The sequence below is a fragment of the Catharus ustulatus genome, chromosome 2 (genome assembly GCF_009819885.2).
Source record: "Catharus ustulatus isolate bCatUst1 chromosome 2, bCatUst1.pri.v2, whole genome shotgun sequence".
NCBI classification, from domain to species: Eukaryota; Metazoa; Chordata; class Aves; order Passeriformes; family Turdidae; genus Catharus; species Catharus ustulatus.
Genome location: NC_046222.1, coordinates 119,857,764 through 119,875,905, shown reverse-complemented (window position 1 = coordinate 119,875,905; position 18,142 = coordinate 119,857,764). Strand labels below are relative to the sequence as shown.

The 18,142-nt window shown below is 41.6% G+C and overlaps 1 protein-coding gene across 2 annotated transcripts in view; it reads left to right on the top strand.

The window, feature by feature from the left end:
* The window catches only part of ABCG1 (ATP binding cassette subfamily G member 1), a 54,853-nt gene extending 37,160 nt beyond the window's left edge, over positions 1-17,693 (top strand). For both annotated transcript variants that reach the window (XM_033051994.2, XM_033051995.2), the window contains exons 6-15: positions 811-956; positions 1,572-1,695; positions 2,758-2,872; positions 3,591-3,739; positions 4,693-4,794; positions 5,838-6,006; positions 6,721-6,821; positions 8,183-8,341; positions 9,604-9,722; positions 10,895-17,693. In XM_033051994.2, the coding sequence (XP_032907885.1) occupies positions 811-956; positions 1,572-1,695; positions 2,758-2,872; positions 3,591-3,739; positions 4,693-4,794; positions 5,838-6,006; positions 6,721-6,821; positions 8,183-8,341; positions 9,604-9,722; positions 10,895-11,123 (1,413 nt within the window). In that variant the 3' untranslated portion in view covers positions 11,124-17,693. The remainder of the gene's footprint in view (positions 1-810; positions 957-1,571; positions 1,696-2,757; positions 2,873-3,590; positions 3,740-4,692; positions 4,795-5,837; positions 6,007-6,720; positions 6,822-8,182; positions 8,342-9,603; positions 9,723-10,894) is intronic.
* Positions 17,694-18,142: the final 449 nt, after the last annotated feature.

Genomic DNA, 18,142 nt, shown 5'->3' with positions numbered 1-18,142 from the left:
ATTGTGGGCTCTGTTTCCTAAACTTCAGTGAAATATTAAATGTCTGGGCTGCTTTCTTTGAAATGATGGAGTTTGTTAATCACATGGGCAGCATAGCTCATGGATTCACTCATTTTTGTGTCCATGCTTTCACTGAGGCCAGAGAGCTGTTTCCCTTATATAGAGCTAGCAGCCCAGATCTACAGTCACTGAAACAGAGAAAATCACAGTGCCTGGGATTGTTCTCCTTTTGCTCCAAACCCCTGGGATGAGCTGTGCCCTTCCTGAGGCTGTGCCTTGAGGAAATCCCAAACATCTGAGAGCACCTGGGACAACTGAATTGACTCTGAGTGGAAGGGAAACACTTGAAATCAATGGCTGCACTTGAAAGAGGAGAGTGTGGAGAACAGATGAGATAAAGCAGGTCACTGCTCTACAGAAACCAGTGCTTTTTGTTAGAGAGTCCCTTGTAGAGACAGCCCCAGAGTTCTATTGAAAGCAGCTTTTGGTTTCACTCTGTAAGAACCTCTCACATGCTGCATCTTTTGATGCCAGTGCCATATCCATAAATACACAGCTACAGAACTGATTTCCACTCCTTTTACACCTCTTGGCTGAGTGAGGTCATGTAGGACAAACAAGCAGAATTCGGGTCAAAACACTAAATGGCAGGCTGTTAATGCTGAGTCTAATAAATGCTAATAAATTAGATGGAAAAAGGCTTTAAGTGGGTGATGAAACAAAGTCATGAGCTGGTTCACAGCCTCCATGGAAATCAGTGAAGAGGCTGGAGGTGTTTTATTGTGCTGTGGAATGTTCTGTTCCCTCCAGGTGAAGGAAATCCTGACAGCCCTCGGTTTGCTGGCGTGTGCCAACACGAGGACTGGGAGTCTCTCTGGAGGGCAGAGGAAACGTCTTGCCATTGCTTTGGAGCTGGTGAACAACCCTCCTGTCATGTTCTTTGATGAACCAACCAGGTATGTACTTCAAGGCCAAAAATTAAAGATAGACAAATATGGTTTTGCATAGTAGAACAGAGCTTCAGGAAAGTTATTTACCTCTAAACCCTTGGAAAATGCTCATTTTGTGTTGCCTGCAAGCACTGAATAAGGCCAAAAATTAATTTGGTGCCTTGGGTCACTGCTGCAACTGCTGGACTGTGGGGCTGTGGATAATATTTAAAGCAACCACAAACTGCAGGAGGGAGGGAAAGAGAGAGGAAAATATTGTGGCATAGATTTTATTTTTCAAGCTTGAATATAAACATTTTAAAATTTGACTTTTGGTAATGAATGTGATCAGTCTGGGAAAGCTATGAATATGTATCTATACATTAAAGTAGGGAGCATTTAAATCTGCAGCCCTAAAATGCAGAATTCCCTTAAGGCAGCTTTGAGAATATTCTTGTTCATTCTCAGGCATGCTTCCAACTTAATTAAAAGCCTGATGGAGAAATACAAGCATAAGGTTGGCATATGATAAAATGAAACTGCTACAGAGAAAATTTGTGAAAGGATAATAATGGGAGACCAAGTAGCAAGTGCATGTGCTGGTTTTGAGTGGGTAACAAACTTGTTTGGTTTTTTTCCCAGTGGCTTGGATAGTGCATCATGTTTCCAGGTGGTCTCTCTGATGAAGGCTCTGGCCCAGGGTGGCAGGTCCATCATCTGCACCATTCACCAGCCCAGTGCAAAACTGTTTGAGCTCTTTGACCAGGTATTGCTCTCAAACTTTCTCTCCATGTGTAGTTCAGGGTGGTTATACTTTCAAGCTACACTCCTTAATCAAAATCATGATTGAGCCATCTAGTTGATGGCTACAAATCATATAAAGAAATTAAATAAATAACAGCAACATATACTTTTTGATTATGGGTTTTTTTTTTTTTTCTTTTTCTGCCTGTTTCCTTTATTTACATGTAATGTTTGTGGAGAATCTTGCTGCTAGGTTTGTGAAATCTTGATTGCTGCACTGGTGATTATCATGCCTCCATCCAGCAGTGCTCCTGTCACTGAAGTAAATCAGAGCAATATAAAAGCAGGAGAGCTGCAGTCTCAATGTCTGCAATGTTGAAGCATAGATTCCCATCCTGGACACACAGGTGGAGATCAAGCAGAGTTAATTCAGATGAAATAACAATAATCTAATTTAGTATTGAAAATTAATTGGAATTACGTCCATTGGAGAACTTTTCTCCAAGCTAACAATGGCATGTGGACCATGTGTGTTTAGATTAGATAAAAATGTATTTTAGTCTTGTTAGAGGATTTAGATTAGTCCTGTGAGAGCTGAGAGAAAACCTCCACCACCACAGGTGAACAAACTTGCAGATTGCCAGTCTGGCAGGGAGGTTTATTTAAAGTCAATATCGTGGCTAAAAATGAGAGTGATTGAGCTGTTTGCTGTTGCTGTGCTGTCCCAGCTCTCCTTCCATTCCTGCATCACCAGCCCAAAATATCCATAATGTGTGGAAATTAGATGGCTTGGCTCTCCAGCTCCTTGCCTATTTTCAGCATGTGCCAAAGGCTGGAATTAGTGTTTCTGTGTTAATGTGTTTGAAGTTCTGCAGGCAATGTGTGCAGAATTCAAACTCCAGGCACTGAATTTTCCATTAGTTGTAATTCCAGGCAAAATTAATTTCAAGTGGTGACAGATCTTCCCAAGGTGTTCTTCCCACAGGGACAAGGAGATGTTAATAGGAACAGGTTCAAATATTTTGATACTATTTCACTTTTTTTCTTATATCTTTTTCTTCTATTTTTTCTTCTTGTTTTCCAGCTCTATGTTCTAAGTCAAGGTCAGTGCATTTACCGTGGGAAGGTAACAAACCTTGTCCCTTACTTGAGAGATTTGGGCTTGAATTGTCCAACCTACCACAACCCAGCAGATTTTGGTAAGGACAGTTGAATAGTTTATTTTATTTATTTTATATTATATCATTGCCTTAAAAGTGAAGGGAACCATGGTGTGATTTATACTTGTCACATATTCTTATGTGCTTTGTCCATACATGAACCAAAATTCAAAATAAACCTAATCAGATTTTTTTTTTTCCTGAGTAATTTGAATGCCATCTAGTGGTGCAATTTAGTGAATATTTCTCTCTGTTAGAAGTCCATGTTCAGGAAATGAAAGATAAAGCATATTCTTTAGTGTTTCATAGTAATTAGTATTAGTGTCTTTTTTAAGTGGCTCCTATGTTCTGGTTGTTTTATTTTATCTTGAGCAGTACAACTGTGGTATTGTACAGCTTAGAGCACTGAGGGGTTTTTCAGTGTTGTTTGTTAATTTAAAAAAAAATGGGAAGTGCCATAAAAATAGACTTTTGTCATTTTTTGTTACCTGTATTCACTGCCTTTCCTCTGAACTGGTTCATATAACTTCTAGGATAAAGAGATCTCTCTGGAGATTTATGGAAAGATGCATTTAAATGTTGTTTGTATAGACAGGAATTTCCACGTGGCATTTTAAAGCCTGTACTAAAAAAACCAACAAATCTATTTTTGTCAGTGCTGCTGCATCAAGTGGAATTTATAACAAGGCTTGGTCACAGTGCAGAGCAGTAACTCAAACCTTTGCAAAGCAGTAATTCCAGCCTCCTGGTTTTGCAGTGATGGAGGTGGCCTCTGGAGAGTACGGGGACCAGAACAGCCGCCTGGTCAGGGCGGTCAGGGAGAGGATTTGTGACACAGACTACAAGAGAGACGTGGCTGGGGACAACGAGCTGAACCCCTTCCTGTGGCACCGGCCCTCTGAAGAGGTACTGTGTGCATCTCAGCCCACAGGGGAGGGAGGCTGTTGAGTTTAATTAATTTATTTTCTTTTTTTCTTTTTTTTTCCTTTTTTTTTTTCTTTTTCTTTTTTTTTTGTTAGGGTCAGATGGAATTTTTTGTTATATTACGCTATATTACAGCCTCACAAACCATGATTTCTACAGCACTTCAAGCTAAGAATGGAGCTGTATTTTTTAAAAAAAATAAAAATTATTATTTTTTAATTTTAATTTTTAATTACTTGGGTTCGCAGTGTGGATTTTTCTATTTAATTGTACAATATCACTTATGAAGAAAAGAAAAAGGTGAAGGACTAGTTTTTGTTTTAAAACTTTTGTTTTAGATATATTATAATATTTTAAAACCTTATACTTCAAAGATTTTTTACTATCTGATATTATGCACTTATATTTAAATTACACACTAAAAGGTGAAGAAGGACTAGTTTTTGTTTTAAAACTTTTGTTTTATATATATTATCATATTTTAAAACCTCATACTTCAAAGATTTTTTACTATCTGATATTACGCACTTATATTTAAATTACACACTAAAAGGTGAAGAAGAAGGACTAGTTTTTGTTTTAAAACTTTTGTTTTAGATATATTATCATATTTTAAAATGTTAAACTTCTATAATTTTTTACTATGTGATATTATGCACTTATATTTAAATTACATAGTTGTAATTTTAGTTTTATTATGTAATTTTGGAAGACTTTTCACGGCCTCACGTCAAATGCAGTGTTCTCCAGGGGGGTGTATCAGCACAGAAAGTCTGAAATTCTCAGTGACCAGGATTCCAACAGGAGGGAATTTAAATCCTTGGTCAGTGGAGGAGTCTCTGGGCACACTCAGCTGATGTGAATGGGCTTTTGTGAATGAAAAGCAAACCAGACTCTGCAAAGGAAGGGGTTCATGCTGTGGTGTGTTTCTGCAGGACTCCTCATCCACAGAAGGCTGCCACAGCTTCTCTGCCAGCTGCCTAACCCAGTTCTGCATCCTCTTCAAAAGAACTTTCCTCACCATCATGAGGGACTCGGTAAGAAAGGCTTTACAAAAACTTTTATGGCCAAAAGTTCTGTTCAGCTGGGTGTGAGGCAGTGCAATGCACCTCAAAGGTCCTGTCCAGCAGCCCACCCATGAATTATCACACAAGTTCAAAGAGGCTGATCTTTCAGTCTTGCTGTTACCTCCACAATCTTCATTTCTGCACAGCATTCAGAAGCACCTGGCCTAAAAACCCAAAGTTTAAATCCCCTCTGTGCTGGCAGGTCCCTTATATAGTTACTAATCCTAAAAGTTGTAGTGCTGTATTAGGTTTTCCAGAAAATTCAGGATGGCAGAGAAAATAATTTCAGTGTGATGTGAAGTTGCTGCATGAAGTCTTCATTTTTGGAAATAGAAAATGGCTATAACTTGCCATAACTTGCTGTCCCTTCCTGCTTTCTCTAAGTTCATTTGTCAACAAGGATTAATTAAGTTAATGAATTAAGATCAGGAGAAACTGTAACTGATTTGGTGATGTATAGATTGAAGGACAATGTTGTTTTTAATATTTTCTTTTTCCTGCTAGACTCTACAGTTGTTCCCAATGTTATTATTTCTTTTGTTCTTCCAAGCCTCTTGTGGCAATGCTGTGTTGCAGAGAAGGCACAGAAAGCTAATTTATTCCTCATGAAGTTTCTTGGGTCTATGCAAGCCTGAAATGCCTTTTCTGCTTTTTTTCTGCTCTGGGGAAATTTGTCTTTCCCCAGATGAACAAGAGTTAGTGGTTCCATGGTATTGTCAGACAGTGAGATTTCAGGCTGCAGCATTTACAGTTCCTGCTTGTATTACCTGGAAGAAATTTCCATGGGAAGCTCATAATTTTTCTTATCCAGTAGGAAATGAGCATTTCTCATGGCAGGGCACTGGAACCAGATGATCTTTAAGGCCCCTCCCAATCCAAATCATTCAATGATTTATATATAAGATTTTTCTGGACATAAGTGCTCCTTTCCTGCAATCCATCTGATTTCAGCCACACTGTCACTGCTTCTGAGCCCAGACTTTCTGATAAACGCCCCTCTGTGCTTATCACAGGTCCTGACACACTTGAGGATCACCTCACACATTGGCATTGGGCTGCTCATCGGATTGCTCTACTTGGGCATTGGCAATGAAGCCAAGAAAGTCCTCAGCAACTCGGGATTCCTCTTTTTTTCCATGCTGTTCCTCATGTTTGCTGCGCTCATGCCGACTGTCCTCACCTGTGAGTGCCTGGCACTGTGTCCCAGCACAGGGCAGGGGATTGCAGGAGGGGTGGGAGGGTGTTGGCATGTGTCTGGTTTTGTGTGAGATGGCATTTGACTTGTGATTCTACCTCTAGGACAGGTGGGGGGATAAATCTTGCACCCACAGAAGCGCTCCTGTGCAAGCAGAAACAGGCTTGGCCAGTGGCACTTCTCCCTCCCCAGTTTTTCCAGTGTTTTTCAGCACACACAGTTCAGTGTTACAGTCCTGGACTGGAATTTCTCCTTATCCCACTGCATCTCAGCCATGCCCTGAGCTCGTGGTTGGACTCAGAGAGGATGGAATAATTTTTCTGGGGCTTCCAAGTTAAGACTCCTGCATAAAATCAGCTTATTCATGTGGTGTCAGGAGCAAACTCCTGCAGAATGGACTGTTTCACTTGCTTTGGGAGTGCTGTTACTTTGGATTCCCTGTTGCACCAAAAGGAATAACCAAATTCTCGAAGTTTTGGCACCACTTTTAATTGAAAAATCCTCTTGAAGGGATATTCAGCTCATCTGAGTAGACTGGTCCATAGTCCATTTCATTACAAATGACTGAAACTTTTGCTGCTCTGTCCCAGTCCCACCCTGGGACTGCAGCAGTGCAGGATTAGATGTGGATGAACTGTGTTGTTCTGGTGTGAAGCAGAATTGCAGCCTGCCAATAACTGAACAATGTGTGTTCTCTGCAGTCCCCCTTGAGATGGGAGTGTTTCTCAGAGAGCATCTGAACTACTGGTACAGCCTGAAAGCCTATTACCTCGCCAAAACCATGGCTGATGTTCCTTTTCAGGTACAACTTCTACCCTTCTATGAAACAGAACCATTTAAGTTCATGAATGACAAGCCCACTTGCCAAGATTACTGCTGGTATTTTATCCATTGGAATAGTGGGGAAAATATCCATATGGGTCAGGGATGGATCAGAAACACCCTGAGAGTGCAGGACTTCACAAAAGCTGAGGCCTGACTCAACATTCTTTTAATAAACAGTTTGCCAGCTTTGCTTATTTGCAGGAGGGGAATTGGGACGGGATGGGAGTGGAATCTGTTTCCAAAAGCCCAGGTGGAAAGGTCAGGCATCACACACCTGTCAGTCCTGAAAAGGCTGACAGCTGTGGATTACGGTAATTTCACGATTATAAGCCGCACCATTTTGACTAAAATTTTGGTCCAAACCCGAAGTGAGGCTTTAATCAGGTGCGGCTTATATATGGACAAAGAATGAAAAGTTGCTGTTTTAGTTTGGAGGACAGGTGTCTGCTGAGAAAGGCAGGAGCTTCTCTTTGAAATGGAGAATGTAAACCCCTTCCCTCCAAATTATTATAATTTTGAAATCAAGGGGCTTTCAGGCAAAGATATGGGAATAGGAATAACAGTTCTTTACTAGGGAAATTAAAATAGAAATACAGCACTACAAAGAAACAAACCCCAAACCCTGACACAGTCAGAGTACAACCTGACACCCGTCAGGCAGGGTGTTGGCAGCAGTCCCATTCCATGGTGGCTGCATCCTCCTGCAGTGACAGATGTGGCTCAGTTGGAGCAGTGCTCCTGTACAAGGTGCAGTTTCCCTCCGGAGCTCTAGTGGGGATGTGGAGAAATCTGGTTTTCCTCTGGAGTCCAGTGGAGAAAGGGGCTCCCTTAGTGTCCCAAACCTCTGTTTTTATCTTGGTGAGAAATGTTGGGCTCTTCCCCCTGGCTGGAGCAACTCCCAATGGGATGCAGTAATTTTATCAGTGCCACAGTGGGACTCAATGGCCATGAGCAGAAAATGACTGGCTGGAGGAAGGATGGGTTGTGAAAAGATAAAGAACAATGCCCTGCCTGGTTTCAATGGATGGCCCATTAGCAGAATATCTCCCATTGAGATCAGGATCACTGCCCCCACCCTCAACAGATGGTGATAGAATAGATACCTTTTATCACACTCTGTATTGTAACGTGCAGTTTATAATCAGGTGTGGCTTATGTATGGACAAAGAATGAAAAGTTGCTGGGACCTGGAAGTGCGGCTTATACTCAGTGAGGCTTATAATTGTGAAATTACCCCCCGTTTCAATTACTCCCCAAACCCCCCCACGTTTCTGTCCTACTCAGAGCAGCAGTGACAGTGTGGCTGTCAGGGCTCACTCCCAGTGCCTGTCCTTGCAGATCATGTTCCCTGTGGCTTACTGCAGCATCGTGTACTGGATGACTTCCCAGCCCTCGGACGCGCTGCGCTTCGTCCTCTTCGCAGCCTTGGGGACCATGACATCCCTGGTGGCTCAGTCCCTGGGCCTGCTCATAGGGGCAGCCTCCACATCCCTCCAGGTACTGATCTGTTAGTGTTTAGTTTTAATTTTTTTTCTTTTAGTCAGTATCAGGATTAACGTACGAGAGATGAAGTTTCGTGTTTGGACTCGTTTGTTTATTAATTTTTATTTAAATTATAGTGAGTGCTACAGCACTTCTAGTTAAGTTAAAAGAGAGAAAATGGAGTTGTATTTCACTCATTACAAGGTCTTTTAAAGCTAAACAATCCAATTAAAAGCCAACACTTGCATAATTTTTACTTTTGACCTAATGATTAAACATCTGTGACTCACAGTGTGGAGTTTTTTATCTAATTAAAAAAGTATTGCCTAAAAACAAGAAGAAGGAACAACAAAAAGAAAAAATTTCCTCCCCAAAACCTCCATTTTGTCCCATACTTATTACTATATTCTAAAACTGCAAATACTAAACCCCTCTCCGTGTGATTTTAACTACACACCTGTGGTTCCAACTCCATCACTCAAATTTGGAAGCTTTCTCTAAAGCCTCAAATCAAAAGCAGTGTTGCCCTAAGGATCTGTGCCTGACAGCACAGAAAGCTCAAAATTGCCAGGCTTCAGGGTTCCAACACTGATGGATTTTGTGTTCTCACAGGAGCTGCTGTGTCCCCAGCATGTTTGGTGAGAGCAGACAGGCAGAAAGTTTCTTGCTGTAGTAGAGCTCTGAAGTTCCTGCCCCACTGTGGCTGCCCCTGCTAGGGTGGATTGGCACTTGCTGTTCATCCCAAACCACAGGGCTGATGTGTTTCTCCATCCCCACAAACTGGAAATTTTCCACAGTAGCTCAGGAGAAGGTTCTTCCATATACATCAGAAAAAGCTGTGGAAGGAAGGGTAGGGAAAGGCTTGCCAAACCCCAAATTTCTGTAAAGGGAGGGAGAGTGGCAGCTGTTGGCATGGCTGGAAGCTGGCCATGTAGCTCCTGGCAGGAGATGAGCTGAGGTGACCATTCCACAGCACAACTGCTGGTGATAAGAGATGATTCTGACCTCAATATGCATTGATGCTGTCAAGGTTTCTGCAGCAGAACACTTGATTTTCTCTCTGTGCCACCCTGTGGAGACCAACATGGCCTTACTGCATGATCCCTGTGCTTCTACTCTTCTCCTCACAAGAAAAAAAGAATCAGCTATTTTCTAGTATTTCAAATGGTGATAATTTGGGGGAGTAGAGTTATTCCTAAGAGTAATAGAAGAGCAAGTTAATTTTTACTTTTTCTCCGTCTTTCTGACAAGAGAAACTCTCTCCCTTCTCTTCACAGGTGGCAACTTTTGTGGGCCCAGTTACTGCCATCCCAGTCCTTCTGTTCTCTGGGTTTTTTGTCAGCTTTGATACCATCCCAACATACCTCCAGTGGATGTCCTACATTTCCTATGTCAGGTACTGCTGGGGAGGCCTTCACCCTCCCACCTAGAAATGCTGTTTGTTTGCCTTTGCTTGGTTGCTTGATTGGTTATTTTGGGTGCCAGAGACTGTTCACAGCATGTTCTTTTAGAGTATAAACATACTCATGCATGTGATGTAAACCACATTATCTCACTGCATTTTAAGTTGGAGATGTTGTGAAATAAGTAGGAACAGGTTACTGGGCACAGTCCCTTTGAATTCAGTGGGGTTGCACAGCATGAAAATCTTCATGAATTTTGCAACAGTGGATTTATGAAATAATAGGGACATCACCAACTGAGAAATTGATGCCAGCACCTCATTTTGGAAGAAAATGTTGTATAATTCGCTGCTGTATCCTTGATAGGTTGGTATGGAGGGGTAATTTAGACTAGACCCTGAAATGTTTATAGCTCTAATTAGGAGAAGGGAATTTTCCCATTCCCCATTAGCCCACCCTGCCCAAGCTGCACTATTACTGAGAAATCCCAGGCAAAAAAAAAAAAAAAAAATCCTCTTTGTTGCCAAGTGAGGTCCTACACAGATTCCTATGAGACTGCACCCCTGAATTAATATTTAGAATTCAAGGTGAAGCCTCAAACCATTGCCTGGCTCGTGTGGGGTCTCCTGAAGCCAGAGGGAGCTTTCATAGGCATGAGATCCATGATGGTTTATCTCCTTGTAAAAGCAAATACTGGGAACATTATCAGTGAACCCATTAGTGCACAGAGGGAAGGGATTTTCTAGATTGATGCTGGTTTTAACATATTTCTGTCTTCAAGCCATAATTACATCCCTGTTGCTTGTTTAAAATTAAAAAAAAAAAAAAAAAAGCAAAATAATGATGTCACTTTTAAATGGGGGATTTCTGAATATGAGCTGAAGTTATACTGCTTCCTGAGCTGACATTTTTCTTTTGGAGAAATTGCATTGTGTAGTAGCTGGGAGCAGTTAAAGGCAAAACTCCTGCCCTTGGTCCCTCTTATGTAAAATGCCCGTGACATGTGATGTGCCTGATTGCAGCAGGGATGGAACTGTGCCCCAAGACAGATGTGTCAGAGCAGTATTGACCCCCTCAGCGTTTCAGCTGAGCTCTCACAGGGATTGTGTTGCACTCCTACCAGATCATCAGGATTTTCCTTGTAATCTCTCCTCCTCCTTTCCAGATACGGGTTCGAAGGAGTCATCCTCTCCATCTATGGACTGGATCGAGAAGATCTGCATTGTGACAAAGATGACACCTGCCATTTTCAAAAATCAGAGGCCATCCTGAAAGAACTGGATGTAGAAAATGCCAAACTTTACCTGGACTTCATTGTCCTTGGGATTTTCTTCTTCTCTCTGCGCCTGATTGCCTATTTTGTCCTCAGATACAAAATCCGAGCGGAGAGGTAAAGGAAAAGCAGCTGAACCAATGCAGTAGGAGAACTTTAGACATGCAATAGAGGGCACTTGACATTGTCTCACTGTGGCAGGCTGGTCCCCAGTGCCCAGCCTGTGCTGTCCTGACCGAGCCCATGGAGCCACAATGGGATAGTGGACATACAGTGTTAAACCAGTCAGTCCAGTTGGGTTGGGTCATGTTTCCATTACACTTTCTAGCTTTAACTAGGAAGAACTAGAAGGGAATTTTGCACCACAGAATATCAATACCGAGGCAGTGTAACTGTAAAAGAAACCTGGCTGCAGGAGCTTTCCTTATGAAAACCAGTTCTGGGATAAGGTCACCAGGATGCCAGTCCTGGTGGTCAGAATAGTGTAATGTCATCTCTAGACAAGGTAGTGAGATGCAAAACGAGGAATGCAAAGAAAATAGGATTCTCTCATCTTTTTAAATTTCATCTTTGCAGTTTTCTATGTATTATTTTGCAATTCTTTTCCACAGAGTTACCCCTTCTGGCTAAAAGTCTGTAAATGTATTAATAAGGTAAAGATATCTTTTTAATATGGATACTTTTTTAAAAAGAAACCTAAAGTGATTCAAGTAATTATTTTTGTTTCTGTCTGAATTTAGAATTCTGGTGCTTTACTTGTCGAGCTGGTCTCATATCTGAAAACTGTAATGACAAGAGGAAAAGGCAGATTCTGAATCTGCACTAAACCTGTGGTCCCATTGGGAAGCAGCACTGGATAGCACATGCAGTTAGACATGGTCAAGCTGCCACTGAATGGTTGAAAAAATATTCCTTTGCAGTGTCTTTAAATCCTTAGTATTTGTGATATTTTGGGATACTAGCTCTGTTCATTATCTGTTTGATCTACCTCCTGCAACTGAAAATAATCAAAGCACTCCAAGGCTCATTTTTAATTAGATTGTGAAAGCAGGATCTGTCCCTAAAGTGATTGTTAAAGGAGTGCAAGGGTTGTCCACAGATCAAAGCTTGGGCCACTGTGTTAAAACACCAGTGACTGCCTCATCCAGAGGTGTTCATTAATCTGCAACTCTGTGCAGGGCTCTCCAAAAAATGCACAGATGACCTTGTAACACTGCAGGTCTAATCATGCCAGGCAGTTTTGTTCTCATCCCTAAGTTTACATGCACAACATGCGAATCATTTGATGTGAACATCAGTGAAACTGTTATTTTGGGTATCTCACCTCTGTAAATTTGGCAGGGGGAATTCTGTTTCCAAGCTGATGGGAATTTTGTCACCTATTTTCATGGGTTTGGATTTTTAACCCAAAATGAATCCTCCATACTCACATTGGGCAAACTCTGGTGCAAACTGCATGGCCTTCTGCCATGACTGTGAATTTATCTTGGTGTCCCAGACCCCTGGGTGAGGCCTGCACATTCTGTAAATTCATTATTCCCATCAGGATGCTGAAGCCTTGCAGGTTGGAGGCAGCTCAATGTCAGCAAACCCCTGAGGAGCCCAACAGCTCATGGCAGCAGGGTAGATAAGAGGGACCTGGTGCATCTTCTGACCCCCAGCAGTCAAAAATTCACAAACTTTTCCAAGACTCCATGGCTGTGTCTATCCTAGGGAAATAAATAGTGCCAGGGCCAGCTCTGTGGCTAAGAGGAATGGCCCCTGTACTGACTTTTACACCACCCAAACACTGTCTGGAAAAGCTCTGGCTGTGCTGGGCTGCAGCTCTGCCATTTAGCAGGGAAGAAAATTGTTTCCCAGTTTTCCTGGCCCATGCCCAGCTCTGTTTAATTTACCAATGCAGACACAGACTGTGTGTATCTGTTAAACTCAGGACATCTGAACTAAGCCTGTGGTCTGGAAGGCTTTGAATCAAGTCACATATTTTAGGAAGGCCAGCTGAACTTTCCCTGAAAGTAAGGTTTACCTGTGAAAGCAAAATCAATCTTTACTATAGAAGGAAAAACCAAATTCCTTGCACAGCCTGTTTGCATAATTTTTGTTGCTGTTTTTCCTCAAAAAGCTTTTGTACAGCTCTGCAGCTTTTCCAGGCATAATCACGAGCATGTATGAACCTGTATGGCTGTCAGATTTGAGAAATTAAGAATTTGAGCTATTCTAAATAATACTCAGAGCTGTGAACAGTTTTTAAACAAGGCACAAGATGAAATCCCTTTAACACAACGTGCCTTGATTATTTCAAGACTCTCAAAGTAATTGTGAATATTACAGGCATTTCAAACACTTTTTGCAAGCAGACAAAGGACTACATTTGCCAAATCACTCTTGGGTTGCAGACTTCTGGTCCATGCTGAGGTCCAAGAGTGTGACATCCCTGGCATTAAATACCTTCAGGGTTCATGTTCTGTGTTTACCACCACCATTTACCAAATACCACCCTGACAATCCCTTGCAGTGTTCCAGATGAGCTTTGCTGGCATTTCCACATTGGTGTCTTGCAGGATGCTGTTCTCTCCCATCTAGACCAGTTTAGCTGTATGAATTCCTTGGATTTCTTGTTATCTCTGTCTGTTCCTCTGCTTTTAGACTGTCTAATTTTATGTTTTTAGCCTCCAGCATGTCCTCCTGTACTGTAAGTTTGTATTGTGCTATGGTAGCCAAAAATCTGGTCCTCCACAGGTGTTCCTGAGAAAATTCCTGCTCTGGGAATGTTTTTTGTCACTCTTTTTTTTTTGTTAGATACAGCCCTTTTTCCAGCTGGCAGCATTTAGCTGGAAGTTACTATTCTAAGGAATGCTTTCAGACTGTAGTATGCCAGTAAAGAATTAATTCTCTGGAAACTCAGTGATACACATAGATAAGATAATTTTTCCCCTCTCTAGCTCACAAATTAACTAATGATCTCTCTTTTGTCACTGCTGTGGGACAGAAGCGTTTAAAATCCATCCCAATTAAGCTTTCATCTACTGCAAAGATTTTTAACATAGTCTCAGGTTGGCTTTTTTCCTCTTTACATGGAGATAAATTCTAACAGGCTGGTATAAAACACATTCCCAGGTTAATGAGCATGCAGGTGCTGTTGTGTTGAGCAGCACTTTGTGAAGCTCTGGAGGCTTCACTTGGAAGAATAATAAGGCCAGCAAGATTCTGAAGGCTTCAAATCCTCAATTTTCAAATCCCCAGTTTTGTAGCCATATATAAAGAGCCATAAACTCTTTGAAATCAATGCCACTACTACCATTTGAACCAGTCACAGCCTGGCTAAAAGTTGTGTAAGAGGCTAAAGGTTTCTAAAAGTCACTTGAAAAATGAATGTATAATTTTTGTTGGGATTGCAGGAAGACTTTAGTGTCCTGTTGGCCTCCTTGTTCTATTTTCACTTGTTTTGAGATGTTGCTTTGGTTACTGTGTGCATTAGTGAAGACTTTAGGTCCCTTCATACTTCTTTTGTTGTTTTTCTTTGTGGAAACTTGCATATAGTCTGAAAAACCCTGAAGGTTTTTTAAAAATAACTTGAAGCATTATTATTTACAATTAAATAAAATTTGGAAAGCAGACTACTCTTAAGAAATGGAGAAGATTCCATTGTTGCAGGTCAAAGGGAGTGGAAGAAGACTGGTGCTGAAATCCTCTTCAGGTCTTAGAATTTAGAGCACAAAGTACCCGTTTTCATTAACAAAGAGGAATATGTGCACATGTAACAGGGAGAGCTGGTTATGTAAGTGGGAGATAATGAACTTGAGCCCAAGAACTGGATGTCTCAGGTGATTGACAGCTCGATCCACACTTTTGTGTCAAACTCTGTGTTCTCAGCAGAAAGGAATGTTTTATTAAACACTTGTTCCTGCAAGGAAGTGTGGTACATACTGACCTGTGCCAGCCCAGTGATCCTCACAGAGAAGATCCTGCCTGACCTGTTTCCACAGTGCTGGGTGGATTTGGGGATTCTGAGAATCAGGGGGAGAGCCAACAAAGCAGATACCCTGTTACAGACCACCAGGATGAGGAGGCAGATTAAATGTTCCATGGGAAGCCTTGTGATCCATGCCCCTTGTTCCTTCAACGTGCCAGATGTCTGCTGGAAATACAGCACAGCAGAGAGGAAACTGCAAGAGGTCCAAGCAGTGGTGATGTCCCTCTGGACCTGTTTGTGAGCAGAGAAGGGCTGGTGGGTGATGTGATAGCTGGAGATCCTCTGGGGAACACAGTGAACACGGAATGAGAAGATTTGGTTCTTGGGGAGATGGAGGGGTGGCGGCAGAATTCCACCCTGGACTTCTGGAGGGCAGACTGTGCTTGGGAGCTGGATTGGCAGAGTCCCTTGGGAGACAGCCCTGAAGGCACAGAGATTCCTGAGGAAATCCTAAAGGCACAGCAGGAGCAGGCCATCCATCCCCTGTGCCAAAGGATGAGCCAGAGGGGGAGAAGGACTGGCCTGGAGAGATTTGGCTGGAACTCAGGGAACAAAACAGGGTGTAGGAAAAAAACCTTTGGAAGAAGGGACAGGCAAACCAGCAGGACATCAAGGATGTTGTGAGATTATCCAAGGAGAAATTAGAAGGGCCAAAGCCCAGCTAGAACTTAATCTGGCTAGTGTTGTAAAATTTAAAAAACATTTCTGTAAATGCAGCACTAAGGAGATCTCCATCCTTCATTGGATGCCATCCTTTATTTCCCACCAGAACAGCCCCACAGGGTGCAATTGCTCAGGAATTTCTGTGTGGAAATCCATTTATAAAGTATGATCATGTGAAAAGCTGTTGGGAACTAGAAGTAGGCAGAAAATGACACCGTGTCATGTCCTCTGTGACAGCTTGTGACAGGCTGATCACTGCAGTGGTGAGTGCAGAAATTAAGTGCTGAGTGCCACTGGAGTTAATCAGGAGCTCTGCCATTAGTGAACAGGGGCAGTGGCATTTTCAGGGATGGGCTCCTACTGCCCTCCTCTAAAATACCTTAACACACAAAGGGGTTGTTGTGGTGTGTCCCACTGAGTGGTTTTTATCAGCCCACATACCACTCTCCATATTACATGTCTAAAAGTTTCAGGTTGAGCCTGCAAACATAGCAAGTTTCATTTTAATTCTGTTTAATGCTTTATTTCTGTTTCTGTACGCATTTCAGGCAGAGTTTCTGAAGGAGTAATTGTACCGTAGGGCACAAAACTTAGCTCCAGTCTTTTTGTTATTTTGAAATCTTACAACAGGTGATCATTTTATGTAGTTGTCAGCTGTAGAATCTTTCTGTAAGAGATTTAGGTTTCTGTTACCAGCACTGTAGAGCAAAGGGTGGCCAGTCAGGATGTGTCTCCTTTGGCACAAAACATGGCCATGGCCCAGCCTGCATTCTCTGCACTGGTTGTACCTTCAGGACACATCCACCTTTTGCTGTTTTTTTGGTTCTGTTGTGTTGTTTGTTTTTTTTTCCCTGGGAGTTTCCATGCAGCTGAGCCCATGCCTACCAATTGCTTGTGTCCCTTTTTTCTGGATATTCATGGCTGCTGTCCAGGTGGGGTGTGAAAATGAGCTGCTTGGGAAGAGTGCAGGATGGTCAAATGTGAAGGATTGACTTTGAGACTTCCTCGAGCTACCAAAACCCCAATGTGCTGGGTCTCTGGGTTTACTCTTTCAAGAAGAAAACAAAATTCAAAAATGTCTTTTTAAGCAGATTGCAAGGCAACATGAAAGCTTCTACTTTCAAAGGTTGATGGGGTTTTCTACTTCAGTGGCATCTGTGATGTCTTTTTTTCTGACCCCATTGTAGCTTATTTTAATGGCCCATTTAGGGTAATCATTGTACAAACTCCTTTCTGTTACTTCCAGAAACCAGCTGTCTTGGCCTCAATGATAATTATACCAACCTTTACAAATGTGAATTAGTTGATCATTTAAAAAAAAAAAAAAGGAAAAATTCTCTTAAACTATGGCAAAAGAAAATTAAATTTGAGATGATTACACTGATATATCTTAAAAGAAGAAGATAACAAGTCCTGCAGTGGAGCCAAGCCTTTACCTGTGTCAGTAAAGATTTATCAAATACCTTATCTGAGTCAGTTGACCTTATTGTGAGATTCTGCCCTTGAACCTGTTACTGAATTATTTAACATTTGGTTCTTTTGTTTTTCAAAGCAAGAGTCAATGCAAGGTATGATTTTAAATCAGCGTGCTGAAGTGTGCATATTCTGAATATCTAATATGTCATTGTTGTCTCTTGTTCCTGTAATGCATTTGCATTACTATGAATCAATTTTATTCTGCTTCTCTAGAGACTCTCGCTGCCTGCACGCTGTGATATATTTGCACTGTTGTAGATATATATATACATACAATGTAATTATATTATACAAACCATGTCTTTTTCAGGTTGCTTGTTACCTTTGTAGTTGATGCTTCCTGGTACAGTGGACCTGAGTAAAAATGTGGGATGTGGGGCATTCTGATGATATATTACAGTGATAGAGAAATCTTTGTATATTTCTGTATACTTAATACCTGTAAGAAGAGATTTGTATGTGCATTATTTTCCAAACTTAGGGCTTTGTTTTCTGAGACTAGAGAACATTTATGATAATGTAACACACACACACAAGAGAAAAAAAAAATCAAATAAAGTGTTATTATTTTCAGACAGATGCCTTTGTTCTTGTTCTCAGTCTGAGAGAAGATGTGTTGGCAGTGATACATTTTCACTGCATGCTCCTTGATCCTGGCAGCCACCAATGGAATTGCCTGTTCCCAGTTGTGGTGGTTTCAGGTAATTCCCAGTCCCAGGTGGGTTACAGAAATATCCAGTAAAAATCCTTAAAAGCAGAACTGCAGTTCACACTGAGGGTTGGAACTAGATGGGATTTAAGGTCCCTTCCAACCCAAACAGGGCAAGCATCAGGGGGTGCTGCTCTGAGAAATCCTACACAATTAATGAAATTAATTTCCTTTGTATTTTCATCCAATTTTGGTTGATTTTGCTTCCACTGACTAACTTCTGTTCATCTTGTCCTTTCTACCTGTGAGTGGCAGATGTTCCCTGTGCTGCTTCATTACAAGGAGCAGGAAAAGGATCATTCCCTGTTTGCATTCTGCT